Below are 20,021 nucleotides of genomic sequence, written 5' to 3' on the forward strand. Positions count from 1 at the left end.
ATTGCAATTCTTTTCCCCTTCCCCTTTCAAATTCAAGTGGAGAGAGGCCTCTCTCTGCTTTTCTCTCTCAGATCATGCTGGAGCACGGCCTGGCTTCTTATGCACGAACGAAGATAAGATGCATCGAACTATTGTTAACGGCCCTAATGGCTTTTGTCAGTTGGGTGGAATATAAATCTAAGTAATTAATTATATAATTAGAATACTGGCTTTGAGATTAAATTTACAGAGATTTTCGGAAGGCAGCTAAGGCTGCAATCTTATGCACACTCATCCGGGAGAAAGCGCAATTTGGCAATTGAACAGACTGGGACTGAGTTTGGATGACACGCTAACCAACTGGGGGTGGGGGTGCGGTAATAGGAAAAGAATGGGGAACAACTGCTGAATAGCGTGTCGTCTGAACTCAGCCTGGGACTGACTTCTGAGTAAACATGCAAAGGATTGTGTGATAAAGCATAAGAACGGGCACAAACCAGCTCTTGCAATGGATCTTAGTAGGGCCAGTGCTTCCACTCACCTCCCTCTCTCTGGGTGGTGTGGTGGGGCAGGATAGGGCCCATTGTGCCCAGTCCCCAACATAGATCTGCCAGGGAGAGGATGAGGCTGCTGCAGCTGCCCTATGACCAAGCCTCTATGTTGCACCTCCCTGAGAGGAGGCGGGGAGGGGGGTTGCTCCTGGCTTCCCCTGAGGTATGGACCCAATCCACAGTGCCCAGAGACAATGGGCAAGAAAGAGCAGGCAGGAGCCACAGACGCTGTCCAGTGCTTGCACGCAGGTAACATGTACTTCAACCCTCAGTCCAACATAAGAGACTTGCCGAGGGCTCCCTAATCCCAATCACGTTGTCTGCCCGCCAATCCCAACTGCACGTCCCAATCCCTCCCCTGTGCTGGAAAAGGTGCAGGGAGAGCTATGGCGGGTGCCTTACTGTGCCCCCTTCTGCCCTGCTTCCTCTGTCATTACATACACAGGAGAAAGGCCTCAATCTACCCCATCGGCACCAGCCAGCTGCTCCCTCCCTCTGTCCCTCCCTCACCACAGCAGCAGCAGCAGCAGCAGCGGCGGCCTGTGGCTCCGTGGCCTGCCTGCCTGCCGGCATCCACCACACTGCTCTCCAGTGGCTCCACTCTCCTCTCCAGTGGTTAACGGGGACTGGCCAATGCACTCATATGACACCAGCGCTCTGTGATCTGCACCGGCTCCCAGGCCATTTCAAGGCCTAATTCAGAGTGCTGGTGTTGATGCTCAAAGACTTCAGTGGCTTGCAGCTGAGTGGCCTGAAGGAGGGTCTCCTCCCGTATCTTATTGGTGCAGACCTCAGGGTCATCTCCAGGGGCCTCTACCAAATGAAGCGAGGCCTTGACAGAGGTGGAATGCCTCTCCAGGGAGGGTCACTGGGTGCCTACTTCGTGGTCTCTTCTGTCACAAGGGGAGGCCTTTTTATTCTCCAAGGCTTTTAAGTCCTCGTTCATATATATATATAAAGTATTCGTAGAACTTTGTGCTGCTCCTTGCTTTTATTTTGGTTTTTATTCTAGCTTAATTTTATTACAAAATTTGTACTGTTTTTATATTATATTGGTGTAGTTTATGACTTAGTGTGTCGCACGAACCATTCCTAACCACAGTGGCTGCATCACCACAGTTTAAACACACTCTCTCTCTAACAATTTGCTCCATGGCTTAGTGTATTGTCTGAACAGGCCCTGTGTAGCTAACTTTATTGTTCTTTAGGGCTTCTTGTATCTCCCTTCTTGTATTAATTGTTTTAATTTTATTCTAAACTGCCCTAGGATATATGTTAAGAAAGACAGTTTTAACCAACCCACCCTGAGCCGGCTTCTCCTCCTGTCAATGTTTTAATTAGCTGCTCTCTCTCCATGGCCCCCTCCACCCCCCACCCCGTGACTGCAGCGCTCCCTGGAGGATGAAATAAGCCGCACCACCTGGGAAGACCTCCCCATCTTTGCTATCAGCTACCTGGTGATCTTTCTGTACATCACACTGGCCTTGGGCGAATACTCCAACTGCAGGCACATCCTGGTATGAAGGGCTGCCCCACTGCAAGGGGAAAGGGACCAGGATGGCAGCCGAGGACAGGGGGTGCTGCTGCTTCTCTATATGTGAAAAGACCGCCCCACCCCGCATATTGGCCCTCTTCCGGTGGCTGTAGAGCTGGGGGTGTGCAACCTTTTCAGTCAGAGGAGCTGCTACACACATCTCATCACGCAGGGATGAGGAAGTTTAAGCTTCCCTGCCGTGCAATCCAGGGGCGGTGGGTGTGGGGCGGTACGGGGGGGGGCAGGGGGGGCAGTGAAGGCCTCTCCCATCTCCCAGGGATCTCTGCTGAGGCCGCTGTTTCCCCACCACTGCCAGCAGTGACAAAACGGCCATCTCCAAAGATGGGGATCTTTGTGGGGCTGGGAGAGGAGTGTTGCTGGCAGGAGGGTTGGGGGGTGTTCTTTGGGAACTGCAGCAGTGGGGGTGGGTGGGCAGGGCACCCGTGACGACTGCTTGTAAAACTGGGGGGTGGGGAGGCCGGATTGTGCACCCTCTAGGTGCTAGAGGCTCAGCTGGAATACTTTCCAACAGAACATGCTGCACAGGTTTGCCCAGGAACGGGGAGGGGGGCTCAAAAAAACAAATCCAAAAGCTTCCCAAACAAGATGAGCCGGATCTACACTACTGCTTTAAAGTGCTTTATAACAGTTATAAAGCGCTAAAGCGCTATAAAACTGTTATAAAGCGCTTTAAAGCAGTAGTGTAGATCCAGCCATGGATGGCTGAGCCGGAGCTCCAGGCAAAAGCTGGGATGTCGATGCAGGAGCACACGAGCTGTTTGCTTTCCCCTCAAAGGGGATGGCTGGGTTGGGAGGGGGAAGGCGGCCCACCCTTGGGGGCCCTTGATGAGGAGGCCAGGAATCTTGGGGTTGTAACACAGGCTAAACGTGGGTGGGGTGGGGGCAACCAACTCTCCCCCCTTCCGATCCATGCTGAGAAGATGGTACACAAGCCACATTTGCATCGTTTGATTTGATCTGAATGGGTTACAGGTTGGGCCGTTTCCCCAGAGCTCATGGGGCAGTGGCCATGGGACCCACCAGCGGGTGTTGGGGGCAGGCAGTATGAGGAAGAGAAGCCGCTGCGAAGGGCAGCAGCATTCCTGAGAGGCCAAATACCCAGACCACCCCTGTCCTTCCGGCAGAGCCCTCCCAGGCCTCCTGCAGATGGTTTCTCAGGGGCTCTGGAGGCTTGCCTCTGGCTTCCAAGGACAAGCCCAGGCCCCAGCCCGAGCATGGCCACAGGGACCCTCCTGGTCCGTTCGCAGGCCAGCTAGAGTCACGGCCCACCCTGCTCAGAAAGCGCTGGCCGCTGGCACCCCAAACCTCCCCCTTGGCGCTCCCTGGCCAGAGCCCAGATCAGCACTCCTTCGCTTGCTGGTTCTGGCCAGGAGCCTCGAAAGGAGAGGAGCGGATTGGAGGGGAAGAAGAATGGAACCCCCCCTTATGATCCTGAAGAAGCCCCCCCACCTCCACTGCTTTAGGCTTAGAAAATCATCATCATCATACCAGAATCAGGAGAAGTGGGGGGTACAGCCCCCCTCGAGAGATTGCCCCCAAGGGAACACAGCCCTCCAGAGTCCAACAGTTGCTCATCCTGTGCTAGTGCAACAAGGCCCACCAGGGAGGCCTTCCAGCCCAGCTGTCGCTCTGCTCATGTGCTGTTCCTTTCCAGGTGGACTCCAAGGTGACGCTGGGCCTGGGTGGCATCCTGGTGGTCCTGGGGGCTGTCCTGTCATCTCAGGGCTTCTACGCCTTTCTGGGGGTGCCCTCCTCCCTCATCATTATTGAGGTCGTACCTTTTCTGGTGCTGGCAGTTGGTGCCGACAACATCTTCATCTTCGTGCTGGAGTACCAGGTGCGAGACACGCCACAAGAGAGCAGTGAGACCAGGGCACTTGCTCTGGCAACAACTGAGGAGCTTTTCCTCAGAGCTGGGGTCACGGGGAGGAGAAGGGCACCCAGGGAACAGGAGGTAGGCAACTGTCCTAGACTTGCGTTTGATGCAACTTGTGCCCTGGCGTATGCCTAGACCTCATGAGAACTAGGCATCATACGCCAGTTTGGGGATGAAGGAAGAGGGAACCTTTGCACAGCTTTGCTGTCGTTTTGTGTGGTCTGCTAGTGGGACACACACACACACACACACACACACACACACACACCCCACCTCTCAGCCATAGATGTGTGCAGCACATTTCATTAGGGTGTGCACCCAGGGATTATTTTTTTAAAAGGTGAACATTTACTGAATACTCAATCATAAAGGACGCTATTTTTATTCATCAACAAACTAAAGAAACTAAAACTTAACTAAACTTTTTTTAAAAAAAATAACTAAAATTTAATTAAAAATATAAACTTAAAAAACAAGACACAAAGTACCATTTTTTTTTTTGCTCTAGTGATAACCAGGGGTATATAAAGAAACAGTCAATTTTCATGATTTTTATCTTTAACCGGATAATGAGATAACCCAAATTGACCAAAACAGATTAAGGTTTGTTCATCTTCCTGTCCAAGAGACTGCAACACCACTCACTAGGTGTTATAGACTTAAATTCTTCAATCATATCACATGTAACTTCGTTGGAATCAAGGGGCAGTTGGGGCTGCTGCTGCTGCTGCTTGTCTCTGTCCCTTTGTACCTCAGGAAGATGGAACCTGGACCAAGCAGGGAGCATCTATGAGCTGCCTGGCTGGCCGGGGAGCATACGCAGCAGCCTTGAGAGACATTAGGGTGTGCCTGGGTACACACGACACACACACACACACACCCTGTGCATGCCTATGTTCTCAGCCCTGTCTTTGCCTGCCGTTGCAGCGATCAGAACTACAGCCTGGGGAAGCCATAGAGCAGCGCATTGGGCGGGTCTTGGGTGATGTCGGCCCCAGCATGCTTCTCTGCAGCCTCTCTGAAGTCATCTGCTTCTTCTTGGGTGAGTGGATCTCTTCCTCTAATGTCGAGGTGAAGTGCAAAACTCTGAATGTCAAGTGACACATTGGGCATGACATTCAGAGGGGGTGGCAGAACTCATGTTTGGCTGATGAAAATGGCTGGCAGCAACCTTAGAAAGTCATAGAATGTAGGGATCAGGTGCTGGCTTTGGGCCCTTTGGTGTGCAGAGGCAAGAGATTTTGCTTTCATCCTTCTCCTCTAGCTGTGGGGAGGGAAATGGGGGCAGAGGTCCAGGCTGTCGCAGCAACAAACTTGACACTGTTATTATCCTGGATCCAGCTGAGGTCTCTGATGCCACCATCTGCCTGATTTTCTGGGATCAAATCCAGTTGCTGCAGCCTGATGATGTGGGCAAGATCTTGTAGCACTGCAACCAGCCATGTGCCTTCTCAATCCCTGCCCCTCCTGGCTAATAAAAGCTAGCTGAGTGTGTGTTACTGGGTAGGTCCAGGCAGTGATAAATGCTTCCCTTCAGGAAGGGGTAGTCCCTGCTGTCTTTAAAGAGGCAGTAGTGTGACCACTCCTGAAGAAGCCCACCCTGGACCCAATGGTTCTAGACAACTACCACCCAATCACAAGCACCCCCTTTTTAGGGAAGGTAGATGAGGGGATTGTGGCAGAGCAACTGCAGGCACACTTGAAGGATACTGATTATCTAGACCCATTCCAGCCTGGGTTTCGATCTGGTTATGGGACTGAATCAGCCTTGGTCGCCCTGATGGATGACCTTTATCGAGAGAGGAACAGGGGGAATGGAACCCTGCTAATTCTGTTTGATCTCTCATTGGCTTTTGATACCATCAACCATAGTATCGTCCCGGATCGACTCCATGGAATGGGCATTGGAGTAGGGCTGTGCATCGATTTGGCCTGCCTCGGCCCGAATCTGAGTTGGCACTGGGTCAGCCCGAGGCACCCAGAGGTGAAAGCAGATTGGCTCCGAAGGCTCGAGGCACCTTGGGACCACTCCATCCCCCGCTCACCTAGGAAAGGCAGCACAAGGCTGGCTGTGAGTCCATTGGACTCATCTCTCTCTCCTTCCCCACTGCTACCAAGACTTACCTGTAAATTGCGTTCTCCTCCCAGACAGCTGAGATTTAAAGTTAAGGCCACAGTGGCTCTTTGTTTTTACTATATCTATGGATGTAAATTAAGGTGGCCATAAAGGACCATTCCTTTATGAAGGGGGGGGGCGGTGATGAGGCTGCAAGCGGGCAATGGGGAGTTGGGAGTCCCATTGACTCCTGTCGGCCTTGTGGCTGGCACCAAGGAACCTGCAAGTCGAAGCCGCTTTGGAGAGGGGACCGATCTTGCTTCGGCTTTGGTGCCAAGGCAAGACGCCCCCCCACCAAGAACGCTGAATCAAATTGAGGCCATTTTGGAGGCCCCGAAGTAGCCTTTGAGGCAAGCCAGGAGGGCTGTGTACAGCCTTACATTGGCGGCACTGTGCTACAGTGGTTCCAGTCCTACCTATGGGGCCGTTTCCAGAGAGTAACATTTGGGTGACCATTCCTCGGCCCCTTGGCAATTGAGCTATGGGGTTTTGCAGGGCACCATCTTGTCCCCAAAGCTATTTAACATCTTTATGGAGCTGTTGGGAACAGTTGTTAGGGGACCAATGCCTAGAATTAGTAATGGGCTTGATGAAGGCTAATAAACGGAACCTGAATCCAGGCAAGATGGAAGCCCTACGGGCGAGGGGTTCCCAAGCCTGGGAGAGAGGATTGCTGCTTGCTTTGGATGGGGCCTGTGGTTGTTCCATCCCTTTGCTTCTGCCTCCCTCCCCTCTCCCCCACCACCACTAGGTGCCTTAACTCCGATGCCTGCTGTTCGGACTTTTGCCCTCAATGCTGCCCTGGCTGTGCTCCTGGACTTCCTGCTCCAGATGTCCATGTTTGTGGCCCTGGTGTCTCTGGATGCCCACAGGCAGAAGGTCAGGGATCTTGGAAGATGTGGGGAGGGTTTCTTTCTAGCGGCTCCTGGATGTCTCATCTGGTGGCTAACACTCCTGGTTGGTCCTGAGCTGTCTGCCAGGGATGGCAGGCCAACGCCTCTCCCTGTTGCGGCTCCTCCTTCCTGGTGCCAAGCTAACACCCCTCCCCACTGCCTTCTGTGCACCGGCAGGCCTCCCGCCTGGACCTGTGTTGCTGCCTCCGCCTTGAGGAAAGGGCTCCTGAGAAGAGGCACGATGGGCTCCTCGGCACTCTCATGCAGCGCTACTACGCGCCCGTCTTGCTCAACGGCGTTGTCCGCACCCTGGTGGTGAGTGCAGCTGGGAAGTGGGGTCTTGCAGGCCTGGGGATCCGAGGCGGGAGGGGGGAGTGTAACGGTCCCCCTTGGCTCTAGGACTCTTCTTAATCCACCTGCTGCCACGGGAGAGATGTCCACCCTCCACTGGGTAGCCTCCTGGATCGCTTCACTACTTTTGCGACGCCAAAGGACTCAGCTCAGGTGCACAAGTTAGGGCTATAGATGCCACGTCTGTCTCTGTGGCGCGCCTGCTTCAGCTTAGGCCCCACAACAGCCCAGATCAACACTTTTACTCAAACCTTCTCCCTTCCGCTGCCACCATAGATTTCACTTGTACCCTTTCCCAGGTACTTCACTGTGCACACCAGGATTAATTAAATGATATTTATTTAACAAGAAGATTGTTCCGGTTCAAAGCGAATTGGTTTCCTTCAGTTACAAGCGTATGGTTACAAGCACAGAGCGTGATGGTTTCTTTGGTTCATTCACTTAAACGTTTCACAATATAACTTTCCGTAGCCCTCCTGCCTACTCTACCCACTCGAACTACACTCTCCTCTTCTCACACTCTGCTCTCCCAAAGCAACAAAACACGCAGACCCTCCTTGACTCTGACTCAAGGCTTTCTCTCTCCATCCTTTGCCCCAGAAGCAGTCCTCTTTTATTCAGCTCAGTCTTCCGACTCCTCCCCCTCTCACACACAGCCAATCCAGGCACTCCCCACCAACATCCAATCAACACTCACCTTCATCCAGCACTCATTAACCCTTTCATGACTCATACCTACGAACCTGCAACTTACACACTGTAAGTACTACCTTTTAAACTCTACAGTTCTTAATACTTTATACTTTACAACTTAACTTTAAACAGTAGAACATCACAGGGAGGGCTGACCAAACTGAGGGCTGGGTGGTAGGTGGGGTGGTGAGACCGCTCCGCCACGACCTGTGCTTTCCTCCCACTCACCATCCTGTCTCCAGGTGCTGCTCTTCACCATCCTGTTCTGTGCTGGAATCATCCTGATGTTCAACATAGAAGTGGGGCTGAACCAGGAGCTGTCAGTGCCCAAGGTGAGACAGGGCTGGCCGGTTGCCCTGCCAGGAGCTGAAGAGGCCTCTCCACAGCTGTCTCCAGAGAGAGTGAAGGGGCCGGCAGGAGGACAGCCCCCTTCCCACCCACCCACTGTCCCATAGCTGCTCCTCCTCCTCCTCCTCCTGTTCATTGACACCTGCTGACATGTTCAGCTATTTCAAACACTGGATCTTCACTTCCCTCCAACTTGGTAGAATGTTTTGAACAAAGTTACCCTACTTGGCCTTTTCTTTTTTAATTAGAGATATTTAAGCTCTCCCATCGTGCCCTCCAAATGTTTTTTACTACAGTTCCCAGAATCCCTGATGGTTGGTCATGCTGGCTTGGGCTTATTGTTGTTATTATTATTATTATTATTATTATTATTATTATTATTATTATTATTATTATTATTTATTTGTATCCCGCCTTTTGCCCAATACTGGGCCTTACAAAGTTTAAAACATACATTGAAAAGGAATAAAGAAAAAACACATTTAAAATATACAACAAAATTATAAGTCAATTAACATAGATGGAGGGACAGATTATTCTCCAAAGGCCTGCTGGAACAAACAAGTTTTAGCCTGCTTAGGGAGCCAGCCTAGCTTCCCCGGGAAGAGAGTTCCAAAGCACTGGAGCAGCCACCAAGAAGGCTTATGGGAGTTATAGTACAACACCTCTTGAGCCAAGAGCACACCAGGACACCTACCCCATGGAAATACCAATCCACATTTGATTGTTGCTAATCGAACTGCAAAGTCCTCAGATGCCCCTCTAGATTCAAGAGGAGCCAGAAGCACATCTGGCCAGGAGCACAAGGAGAGCTTCGTCTAGGGTCATGACATATTAAAAAGCATTGCACAGAAACTAATTATTGTGGCTCTAGAGGGGAGAGGGCCCCAGTCCTGAAGATACAAGGCATGGGGTAGGCGGAAGCTTATTTTTTATTATTATTTATTTTATTATTATTGCATTTTATATTCTGCCTTTTTTCCTCCAAGGAACCCAAGGTGGCGTATATAATCTTCCTCCTCCTCCTCTCCATTTTATCCTCACAACAACAACCCTGTGGGGTGCTGCAGGGGCATAGAAACCATTATTATTATTATTATTATTATTATTATTATTATTATTTAAAGAGTTTATTAGTTTTTCAAAAAGAAGATTAAACAAACCAATAGAAAGAAAAATAAATAAAAAGAAACACGTTGAATTTAAATCCACTTACGGACAGAGAGCAGTGCATTTAACATATATGTATAGTTTCTCTTTACCTTATAGGCTGCTTGGAGTTTCTCTTTACACACCATGGGCACAAAAACGTTTTGCTCCTTATTTGGCTGAGGGCAGCCAGTGGCAGGGCTGGAGTGGGCACCGTTAAGCAGAGCCGGGCAGGTGGCTGGGCTCATCTCTGGGGTGCCAGGAAGGCAGCAGCAGCTGCATCTCCAAAGCCTTGGGAGCTATGGATGGGGCAGCTCCTCACGCTCTCTCCTCACCTGCCACCCCCAGGACTCCTACATGCTGCAATACTTCCAGTACCTGAACCAGTATTTCATGGTGGGAGCCCCAACCTACTTTGTCACCACTGGGGGCTACAACTTCTCCACGGTGGCAGGAATGAATGCTGTCTGTTCCAGCTCAGGTTGTGATGACAACTCCATGATGCAGAAGATCCAATATGCCACACAATTCCCTGAGGAGTAAGTCACTGCGATTGGCCCCCGGACTGCATGGAAACAAAGTTCTCTCCCTCAGGCTCAAGTAGGACAGGAAGTGGCTGCACCTCCCCTCCTCTCCCTCCACATACCCTCACGAAGGATGCACCATGATGGGGGAGAGCTGCATTTCTGAAGCTTGAAGGAAGGAAGATCCCTGTTTTTTGATTCTCGCTCTCTTGGAGAGTGGGGGGAGGGGGGGCTGTCATATTTCAGAGGGCGAAGCAGCAGCTGTCCAAGGTGGTGACGTGCTTCCGCCAGGGGTGGGCGGAAGGCAGGCCTGCTGCTGCTGCTGTGGACTTCATCAACGGCAGCATGGCCAACTGTCAGGGATGGCGGAAGCTGAAATCCAAAGCAGCTGGACGGCAACTCCCTGCCCACCCCTGCTCTGGGCAGAGCTGGCCCCAGCAAGCCTCCTGGAATGAACGGCCCTCACAGCCTTTCTCTTCAATGGACGTTCAACATCACATTAAGCAAACCCAAAACCAAACCAGGCCTATGTCTGCAGCCATCCCTCAGCTGCCAAATGGCTTTTGGCAGACAGATGTTTTGTCTGCCCTTCTGGGGGCAGCTCATGGTGGAGGCAGGCAGCAATCCCCGGGCAGAGACCCTGAGACTTTGGTGCCACTAGAGGTGCCACCTCAAGAGGGCAAGGCGTCAAGCAGTGCCTCATCCCCAAGGTGCGGCAGGGCGGGGGGCGGGGGCTCTGGGCTAGGAGGCCTTCATGACGGGGACGGGGCCCTCAGATTGGTGCCCACAGAGAGCCCAGCATTTTCCTTCTGCACCAGCTGACCTCCTCAGCAGCATCCAAGGCAGCCCAACTCCATGCAGCTCTCCTGGTGGTTTCCAAGGCAAGGCGTGGGTGATGGTGGCCATTGGACTCCTCTCCCCGAGGAGAAGCGCACAGTCTGATGATGTCCCTATTCAAAGGCATCTCTGCCCAAAGTCGCCCTCTAATAGATAGAAGCTCCCTAGGGCTGACCCTCCCCCAGCAAGCCAGGTGACCATCCCCTCTACTTTCAGGTCCTTCCTGGCCATTCCAGCGTCTTCCTGGGTGGATGATTTCATTGACTGGCTGAATCCCTATTCCAGTTGTTGCCGCATTCACCGTTTTGGCCCATGGAAGGGCCAGTTCTGCCCGTCCACAGACGGTACGTAACTGGGTGGTGGGTGGGAGGCAGTTGTAGCGGACAGAACTGGAGCAGAGAAGGCAGGTGGCAAAAGGGGCAGGGCAGGGGCAGGGCGTTTGGGTCCCAGACAGTGTCCTGGGCTGCCGCCTGCTGAAAAGCCTCTGGGCCTGCCAAAGAGCCCCTGCACTGATCCGTCTCCTCCTTCCTGTGGCAGCCTCCATTTCCTGCTTGTGGAACAAATGCATGGCCAGCTCGAATGGGACCCTACGGCCTGATGTGAAAGAGTTCAACCAATTCCTGCCCTGGTTCCTCCATGACAAACCCAACCTAAAATGTCCCAAGGGGTGAGTGAGTGCTGCAAACAGGGATGGGTCAGGCGGGCCAGAGGTGTTGATGTTCCCCTCCTCTATGCAGCTGAGAGGAAAGAGCAAGCTGTTTCCATGAGGCCTAGCGGCATTGCCCTGCCAAATATTTTCTAAAATATTAACTTATTCTGGTTTGATAATCCAGAAAGCATGTAATATTTAGATGTAAAAAATGTGGGCACAGCAATTCCCTTCCAGAGTAAGAGCATTTTAAAATGTACTGGATGCTTGCCAGACAGACTGGCTACTACATTTATTTGGCCCCTGCAAACCTAGGCAGGTGTGGATCCCTCAAGCTTTCCAATTTGTTTCCTTGAGAGAAGAAGGCGGCTTCCCCCGAGAGCGTCTCTAAGGGCAGAAGCTCCAGGCCTCTCTTCTCGGCCTGGAAGAAGCCGTCCTTTGCTAGTGGACTGGGCCTTGCTCTATAAGAACCATGCTGTGCTAGGACTGGGTGCTGACTTGCTCATAGCTTACCTGTAGACTTTGTTATGGCAGTGTGAGCAGAAAAGCTGGCAATGCAGGGCAGCATTTTGTTAGCCCCCGCCCCAGGATCAATGGGAGGGGAATTCTCTGTCCTGCCCAGGTCTGTGGCAGGTGTCTCGTGGTGCCATCAGCCAGGCCCTGGATTTACCCTCCTCTAGGCATCACCCCATCCCACCCATAACCGTACCCCACTTCATACCCTCCCCTGGCCTGAGGTTTCCGTCGGGTGCCCCTCCTGGTGGTGGTGCGTGTGGTGTTCGGTCAGCTGGGTTCCCCTGACTGGCCTCATTCCCCCGTCCAGGGCTGTGCCCTGGCTTGTTCATTCCATGGCATGTAAACATTGACCCAATGCAAGCTTGCAGAGCGGTTTCCAATACAAAGGTATACAAAGCCATCTGTCAGGGGTGCTTTAAGGTGGGTTCCTGCATTGAGCAGGGGTTGGACTCGATGGCCTTAGAGGCCCCTTCCAACTCCACTATTCTATGATTCTATGATAACTCGAGACGTTAAAATTAGTGGCAATATCAGTGAAAGTGGAACAAAGCATTCAGATCAAATCCAAGTTTTAAAAACCCCAAACAGAACTAAAAGGCCTTCCCTTGGTGCCAGGCGAACCTCTCTGAGGGGAATTCCAAAGGCAAGGTGCCGCCACCAAGGAAGCACTGTTTCCTGTCACTTCAAGAGTGCTGAAGCCCTGAGAAGCCTCCCAGAGCAGGTCTTCCTGAAAGGTGGCTCATGGGGCAGGAGGCAGACCGGAGGCAGGTGATTAAGAGCAGAGCAGCTTGGCTTAGTTGCCGGCACAGCTTGTCTCCATGCTGGCCAGCCTGCCTGCCTGCCCGCCCACCCACCCAGCTCCTCTCCTTTCCTCTCCGGGGCAGCTGTGAAGCTTGGTCAGACCAGGCCAGAGGCTTCCTTGCTTGCGCCTTGGAGCCGTTTCCAGTGGCAGGTGTCGTTGCTGCTGGGCAGAGTGTTTTTGTCTGGGAGCAGAGTGCTGTTTGCCTGCACTGGTCAGTGGGGCAGAGGCTCTCCCTGCCCTCAGTCACATGCCTTCTCTCCATACAGGGGCCTCGGTGCCTATGATACATCCGTGCAGCTGGCACCCGATGGGGACATCCCAGGTGAGTGGAGCCTGCAGGAGGCTGAGAGCAAGGAGCCCAGTTGCCGATTGGGCTGCCCCAGTTCAAGGCCCACCGTCCCTTGCAGTGGGGTGGGGTGGGGGCTCCACAGGTGGTATGGGAGGGGGGCTCTTTATATTCCAGGGACTTCTAATCAGGAGGGTTGCGGCTGGAGAGGCTATGAAAGCGCGCGAATGACAGGTGGGACACCGCAGCCAGAAATGCCCATTGAACAGCCAGACCCAGTCCAGTTACGATCTCTTGCTTTCAACAGCTTCTCGGTTCATGGCCTACCACACACCCCTGAAAAACTCACAGGAGTACACAGCAGCACTGAAGGCAGTGCGGGAGCTTGCGGCCAGCATCACAGCTAGCATGCGGCAAGTGCCTGGCACCGATCCCAGCTTCCAGGTCTTCCCATACACGTAAGATAGCAGCAGAAGCCAGGAGAATGGCAGCGAGAGACTGAGGGTCTGACGAAATGGCTGCAGAGCCAGGGAGGGACCTGCACAGCAATGAGGCCAACAGAGTGGTGTCCCCTCCAGTGCCCCCTAGAAATCCATCCCAGCCATTAAACCTGAATAGGCCACAGCCAGTGTGCAAAAAATGCCAGAGACAATCCCGCCAGTTGCAATGAGCAAGCCAGCCATTTGGTAGCATGGGCCAGGGGAGGGGTGTGTGTGCTGCTGTTTGGTAGCCACCCTGTTGCTGCGTACCTAAATGTAGATGTCTGACTCCCCCTCATCCTGCCCTTGAGCAAGAGACCCTGAGTAAGCCCCCTCCTCCAATGAGTCTACTTTCTTACCAAAATTGTTGCCATCTGACGCTGCTCCTCCTCCTCTTCCTTATCCTTGCTTCCACCTGCTTGCTTGCCAGGCAGGGTGCCAGGTGGCCGTGGGGCATCTCCTGCTCCTCCTCCTCACTGCCATTGCTGACTGGGCAGGTGAAGAGGTGGGTTGCAATGGGGAAGAGGAGGAGCAGGTCCAAGGGGCTCTTGTCCGTGGCCCTTGCTGAGGTGTGGACTGCCAACAGGTGCCCAGCCAGGACTACCCTTGATGCCGACCCTGCGTTCAATATACCGCCATTCCTCTAGTTAGTCAGGCCAGCAAGTCTCTTGGGAATCCAGAGATTTTGTCGGAGGACAGCAAGAGGTAGGAGCAAAGTGTATCTCTCTGCTCCTCCGTCACTCTCATGGCTGACCTCTCTCTCTGCAGGATCACCTATGTGTTCTACGAGCAGTACCTGACCCTAACGATAACTGGCTTCATCAACCTGGCCCTCTGCTTGGTGCCCACATTTGTGGTGTGCTACATCTTGTTGGGCATGGACCTGCGCTCTGGCTTCATCAACCTGGTCACCATCATCATGATTGTTGTGGACACTGTGGGAGCCATGACGCTGTGGGGGATCTCCTACAATGCCATCTCACTCATCAACCTGGTGACAGTAAGCCAAGGCGGGATGTGCACAGATGGAAGGAATTCGTTGGGGCTTAGGGGGTGCTGGGGGGACTGGAGCAGCTCCCCACAGCACCAAAGGCCACGGGGCTCCAAGCTTTGAACGTGGATTCGGCCCTGGCGGCTCACCTGGTCCACAAGTCAGTCGGGCTGAGAATTCTGCACAAACACCCCCTACCCCCACTGAACAGCTGTGCTCATGTTCGCATTCCATACTTCAGGTCAGGGTTTCATGGTAGGATTCCCCCCACCCCCTTTTGGGAGGGTGAGATACTGAGGGGCAACAGTTAATGAAGACCCTGGGCAGGGGGGCGGCCATATTTTCAGAAGCAGGCTTCTCATGATGGCTGCACATCTCTCTCTGTGTGTGTGTGTGTTTTAAAGATGAACAGGGACCAGCTTTTATTCTCTAGCATTCTAGAGAAGCCTTGTGGTGGGATTTCTCAGCCCTGGTACAGGACACACACTTCTCCATTAGACCAAATTTCCTCACCTTTTTCTGATTGATTTGCCATTTGTAGCATTGGATAAAAAGTAACTGATAGTCAGACAGTATTTTTGTTTATTATTTTTAGCGTAAATTTCAACAAAACAAAAAGGATTTTTAAGCTAAATATTTCAGCTTCTACTCTCAGCAACAGCTGTGCTATTAAATGGATTTGCCTGCAGATGAAAGATCCTTAGGAGAAAAAAACCCCAGAGGTATGATTGGCAGAATGCTTATGGACTGGCTGCCAGATCAAGGCTTTTTGAACTAAGAGTTCTCAGTCTGTCGATCCTTAAAGGGCATTTCCAAAGCATATGGTTAAAAGAAGCATTAGCTGTATTACATCTCCAACAATTAGCCAAGTTAGACAAAACCTTAATAAAGAGACATGGTGGTGTCCAATAGACCCAAAACAAGAGTTTTTGCTGAATAAGACATAACCTGGGCAAGGGGCTTGAGCGGGTGGTTGCAGGACAACTCCAGGCACTCTTGAATGAAACGGATTATCTAGATCCATTTCAATCGGGTTTCAGGCCTGGTTTTGGAATGGAAACTGCCTTGGTCGCCCTGTAGGATGACCTCTGTCGGGAGAGAGACAGGGGGAGTGCGACCCTGTTGGTTCTCCTGGACCTCTCAGCGGCCTTCGATACCATCGACCATGGTATCCTTCTGGATAGGTTGTCTGAGCTGGGAGTTGGAGGTACTGCGCTGCAGTGGTTCTGCTCCTACCTGGATGGCCGATTCCAGAAGGTGGTGCTGGGGGATTATTGCTCTGTGCCGTGGCTCCTAAGCCATGGGGTTCCACAGGGCCCTATCTTATCCCCTATGCTGTTTAACATATACATGAAGCCGCTGGGGGAGGTTATCTGGAGATGTGGACTGAGGTGTCATCAATATGCGAATGATATCCAGCTCTACCTTTCCTTTTCATCAAACCTAGGTGAGGCAGTGACTGTTCTGAACCAGTGCCTGGGCACGGTAATGGACTGGATGAGGGCTAACAAACTGAGACTCAATCCAGACAAGATGGAGGTACTGTTAGCGGGTGGTTCATCTGTCCGGCGAGGTGATGTTTGCCCTGTCCTGGACGGAGTTGCACTCTCCTTAAACGATTGGGTCCATCCTTTTTATTGTTTTACTCTGTATAGCACCATGTACATTGATGGCGCTATATAAATAAATAAATAAATAAATAAATAATAATCCATAGTTTGGGGGTGCTCTTGGATCCAGAACTGTCACTTGAGGCACAGGTGAACTCAGTGGCAAAGAGCACCTTTTATCAGCTCAGGCTGATATACCAGCTGCGCCCTTATCTGGACAGAGATAGCTTAGCTACAGTTATCCATGCTCTGATAACCTCTCGTTTGGATTACTGCAATGCATTATACATGGGGCTGCCTTTGAAAACGGTCTGGAAGCTTCAGCTGGTACAAAACAGGGCAGCCTGTTTACTAACAGGGACCGGCCGGCGAGATCACATTACGCCAGTCCTTTTACAACTTCATTGGCTGCCAGTCCAGGTCCGGGCCCAATTCAAAGTGCTGGTATTGACATTTAAAGCCCTAAACGGTTTGGGGCCAGGTTATCTGAAGGAACGCCTCCTCCCATATGTACCTGCCCGGACCTTAAGATCATCTACAGGGGCCCTTCTCTGTGAGCCCCTGCCAAAGGAAGTGAGGCAGGTGGCTACTAGGAGGAGGGCTTTCTCCGCTGTAGCACCCCGGCTGTGGAATGAGCTCCCCAGAGAGGTCCGCCTGGCGCCTACACTGTCCTCCTTTCGTCGCCAGCTGAAGACCTTTTTATTCTCTCATTAACACTTAATTTTAACTTGAATTTGAATTTTGCTGTTTTAACTTTGTATTTTAATTTTATATCAATTTTGCTGCGTGGTTTTTATCCTGGTTGTGCTTTTTATACTGTATTTTGTATTTGTGCTTTTAACATCTTGGTTGTTTTACTATGGTTTTAATTTTTGTGAACCGCCCAGAGAGCTTCGGCTATTAGGCGGTATAAAAATGTAATAAATAAATAAATAAATAAATAAACCTAATCTAGTTGATGCGAGTGTGCTGCAGAGATTGCAGAGACTTAGCAGGGATCTTTTGCCACAACAAGGTGGGCTTGTTGTGGCAAACAACATCTCTGCTGACGTTCCCTTGCTAACTGCCCCATTCTCCTGGCAGGCTGTGGGCATCTCGGTGGAGTTTGTGTCCCATATCACCCGCTCCTTTGCTGTCAGCACGAGGCCCAGTAGGCTGGAGAGAGCCAGAGAAGCCACTGTCAACATGGGGAGTGCGGTGAGTGCGGTGGAGGGAGGCCAGGCCAGCCCAGGCCGGAGGGGAGGGGGATATAGTGTGTGATTCGCATGTGCTGGTCTTCAGGGTGCTGCTTCGGGAATCATGATGTGGAAAGGAGACCGGCTCAGATAGGGCTCTGGGGGTGGCTGCTCTTTCCTTCTACCCAGGTGCAATGGCAAAGTGCTCCAGGCCCCCTTTGCTGCTCTTCACCTGTACCTCGCCCACCCCACCCCGACCTGTCATGGCAGCAATGCGTTGCTGCTGCTGCTGCTGCCCTTTCTTTCCAGAGCTCCTCTCCAGGGCCAGCCTTGCTCCTGCCTCTTTTGCCATGGCTAACATGGCAGCCAGGCTGGGCTCTCTTCCAGCATCTCCCTGCATGGACAGCTCAAACTCTGAGTTGACATGAGATCGGCTCTGTTCTCCCTCCCACCCTTCCCCAGGTTCACTCCTGGAAGTTGTTTGCCTCCAGGTAGTGGGCAGTTGGGCACCATGCTGGCAGAGCTGGTGAGGGTTCAGCTGAGAGGCTCTTGGCCTGGGTACACCCATGCTCTGGGTTCCCTGGGAGCCAGCTGTGCCCCACCCGGCTATAACCCACCTGGGCCATGCCTGCTCTCCCTCCCTCCCTCCCTCCCTCAGGTGTTTGCTGGTGTGGCCATGACCAACCTGCCAGGCATTGTGGTCCTCGCTTTTGCCAAGGCCCAGCTCATCCAGCTCTTCTTCTTCCGCCTCAACCTCATCATCACGCTCTTGGGGATGCTGCATGGCCTGGTTTTTCTCCCTGCTGTTCTCAGTTTTTTTGGTAAGACTGCAATCCATTTATCAACAGCCTTTTCCCCGGCCCCTCTCCTGAGCTATGCTCTATACAGGGCAAAAAGGGAGTGTTATAGAGGAGGTACCAACTGCTGGGGAACATGGGTGGGAGGGTGCTGTTGCACCATGTCCAGCTTTGTGGGTCCCTTGTTGACAGCTGGTTGGCCACTATATGAACAGAGTGCTAGATGGACCTGGGGTCTAATCGAGCCTCAGGGCTCTTCTGATGTTCTTATGTTTAGGCACAGCTCTAAAGCCTGGGGAAGGGGAAGCCCCCTCCCCCAGGGGTGGGTGGAGGAGACAGTGATTTCCTAAAGCATTCTGGGGCAGGGGGACTGGCCACAGGGGTGTTGTTGCTGCTGCTGCTGCAGCAGCCCTTCCCTCCCTCCCTCCCAGCAAAGGACTTGCCATGTTTCCTCTTCTGCTGAGCAATCCCAGCTAACTCCGTCCCCTGCAATGCACATGCAGCTGAGTCCTCTTGTGCAGAGGCACACACTTCAGGGAGGCAGCCCATCTTTAAAAGAAAAGAAAAGTGAAAGCACTGCTTGCAAGATTATCCAATTCCACATTTGGTGCTGCTTATAAAGACACTTCAGTGTTAAACATCCCTGGGGGAGGGGCGCACTGTGGCCTTCCAGGACGCAGCCCATCAGTGCAGTGCAGTCAACTTCTGCCCCAAACACACAGTGCTGATTTTTGCTGAGCTCAGTCCTGGGGTCAGATTGTAGGTATGAAAGGCACGCAGGAGCTGCTCTTCGACAAGGCTGGTGCCCGGATGCCCTTGAGGCTGGGCGGCGGCGGCTCCTGACCTCGTGAAGGAGCACATGGCGGCGAGGGCGCGGTGGGTGGGTGGCTTCCCTTGGCAGCCAGGGAGCTTGGTGGCCTTCCTCTGCACCCAGCCCTGACCACTTGCTCCTCTTCCACCACCAGGGCCTGATGCCAGACGGTCTGGGGTGCAAGCACAGCTGAAGCGGCAGGAAAAGAGCAGCCTGGCCTTCACCAACAGCCTTGCTTTTGAAGGCAAAGAGAGTCCGAGCCACGGTGTGACTTCTCCTGCGGCAGGCTCAAAGGAGGCCCAAGCACGGGATGTCCGTGTGGTAGAAGCAGCGACCCAGGAGGATGCAGCACCTTGAAGCCCCTCCTTACTTCCAGGACAGAGTCTCTGGGCAGGAGTCGGCATTGTCTGATTCAGATGTGGAAAATACCCACATCAGCAGAGCTGGGCGGCTGTTCAGGGCCTCGGTGTGTGTGTGAGTGTGTGTGAGGGCAGGGGCCTGTGTGTGTTTGTGAGTGTGCATGCTTTTCAGCAGCCCACATACCTAAGAGCAAGAAGCCTTCAATACAGATGTGCGGTATCTCTTAGACGCTGCATGAAATGCGAGATTCTAGAATATGGAAACTTTGTTCAAGAGAGCTGACAGTGTCCAGTCAAGCATGTCCAGCTGAAGAGCTGTATGAGCCAGAGCTCTAGGACACCAGTGTCTGCACCCACTGCACCACGAGAGAGACCTGGGCGTTTCCTGCTTCATGACATGCTCCGTACAAAGCTGAAGATTTATCGAGAGCACCGCCTGATGCAGCCCTCTTTGCTCAAACTAAGCTCTGAGCCTGGTCAGTGCCTGGGTGCAGGACCCCCTGGATGCCACCTTGAGTTCTGTAGACAAGGATGGGATAGAAATGCAATAAATAATGAAACAAAAAAAAAATAACCTGCTTCTTTGGAGGGGCGGGGAAGGAATTGGGATTGTCAGCCAGGCAGCATTCATGATTCACAGGTGAAGAACATAAGAGCTCTTCTGGGTCAGACCA

At 52.5% G+C, this 20,021-nt stretch overlaps 1 protein-coding gene across 1 annotated transcript in view; it reads left to right on the forward strand.

Moving 5' to 3' along the window:
• NPC1L1 (NPC1 like intracellular cholesterol transporter 1) overlaps positions 1-19,345 on the forward strand; it is a 45,073-nt gene extending 25,728 nt beyond the window's left edge. The window contains exons 6-20 of the mRNA XM_063139441.1: positions 1,919-2,047; positions 3,740-3,922; positions 4,889-5,003; positions 6,829-6,956; positions 7,148-7,285; positions 8,257-8,346; positions 9,860-10,050; positions 11,089-11,216; positions 11,410-11,539; positions 13,106-13,161; positions 13,433-13,583; positions 14,373-14,604; positions 17,289-17,402; positions 18,039-18,201; positions 19,143-19,345. Coding sequence (XP_062995511.1) covers positions 1,919-2,047; positions 3,740-3,922; positions 4,889-5,003; positions 6,829-6,956; positions 7,148-7,285; positions 8,257-8,346; positions 9,860-10,050; positions 11,089-11,216; positions 11,410-11,539; positions 13,106-13,161; positions 13,433-13,583; positions 14,373-14,604; positions 17,289-17,402; positions 18,039-18,201; positions 19,143-19,345 — 2,151 coding nt within the window. The remainder of the gene's footprint in view (positions 1-1,918; positions 2,048-3,739; positions 3,923-4,888; positions 5,004-6,828; positions 6,957-7,147; positions 7,286-8,256; positions 8,347-9,859; positions 10,051-11,088; positions 11,217-11,409; positions 11,540-13,105; positions 13,162-13,432; positions 13,584-14,372; positions 14,605-17,288; positions 17,403-18,038; positions 18,202-19,142) is intronic.
• The last annotated feature ends 676 nt before the right edge of the window (positions 19,346-20,021 follow it).

This window comes from Elgaria multicarinata, chromosome 12 (genome assembly GCF_023053635.1).
Source record: "Elgaria multicarinata webbii isolate HBS135686 ecotype San Diego chromosome 12, rElgMul1.1.pri, whole genome shotgun sequence".
NCBI classification, from domain to species: Eukaryota; Metazoa; Chordata; class Lepidosauria; order Squamata; family Anguidae; genus Elgaria; species Elgaria multicarinata.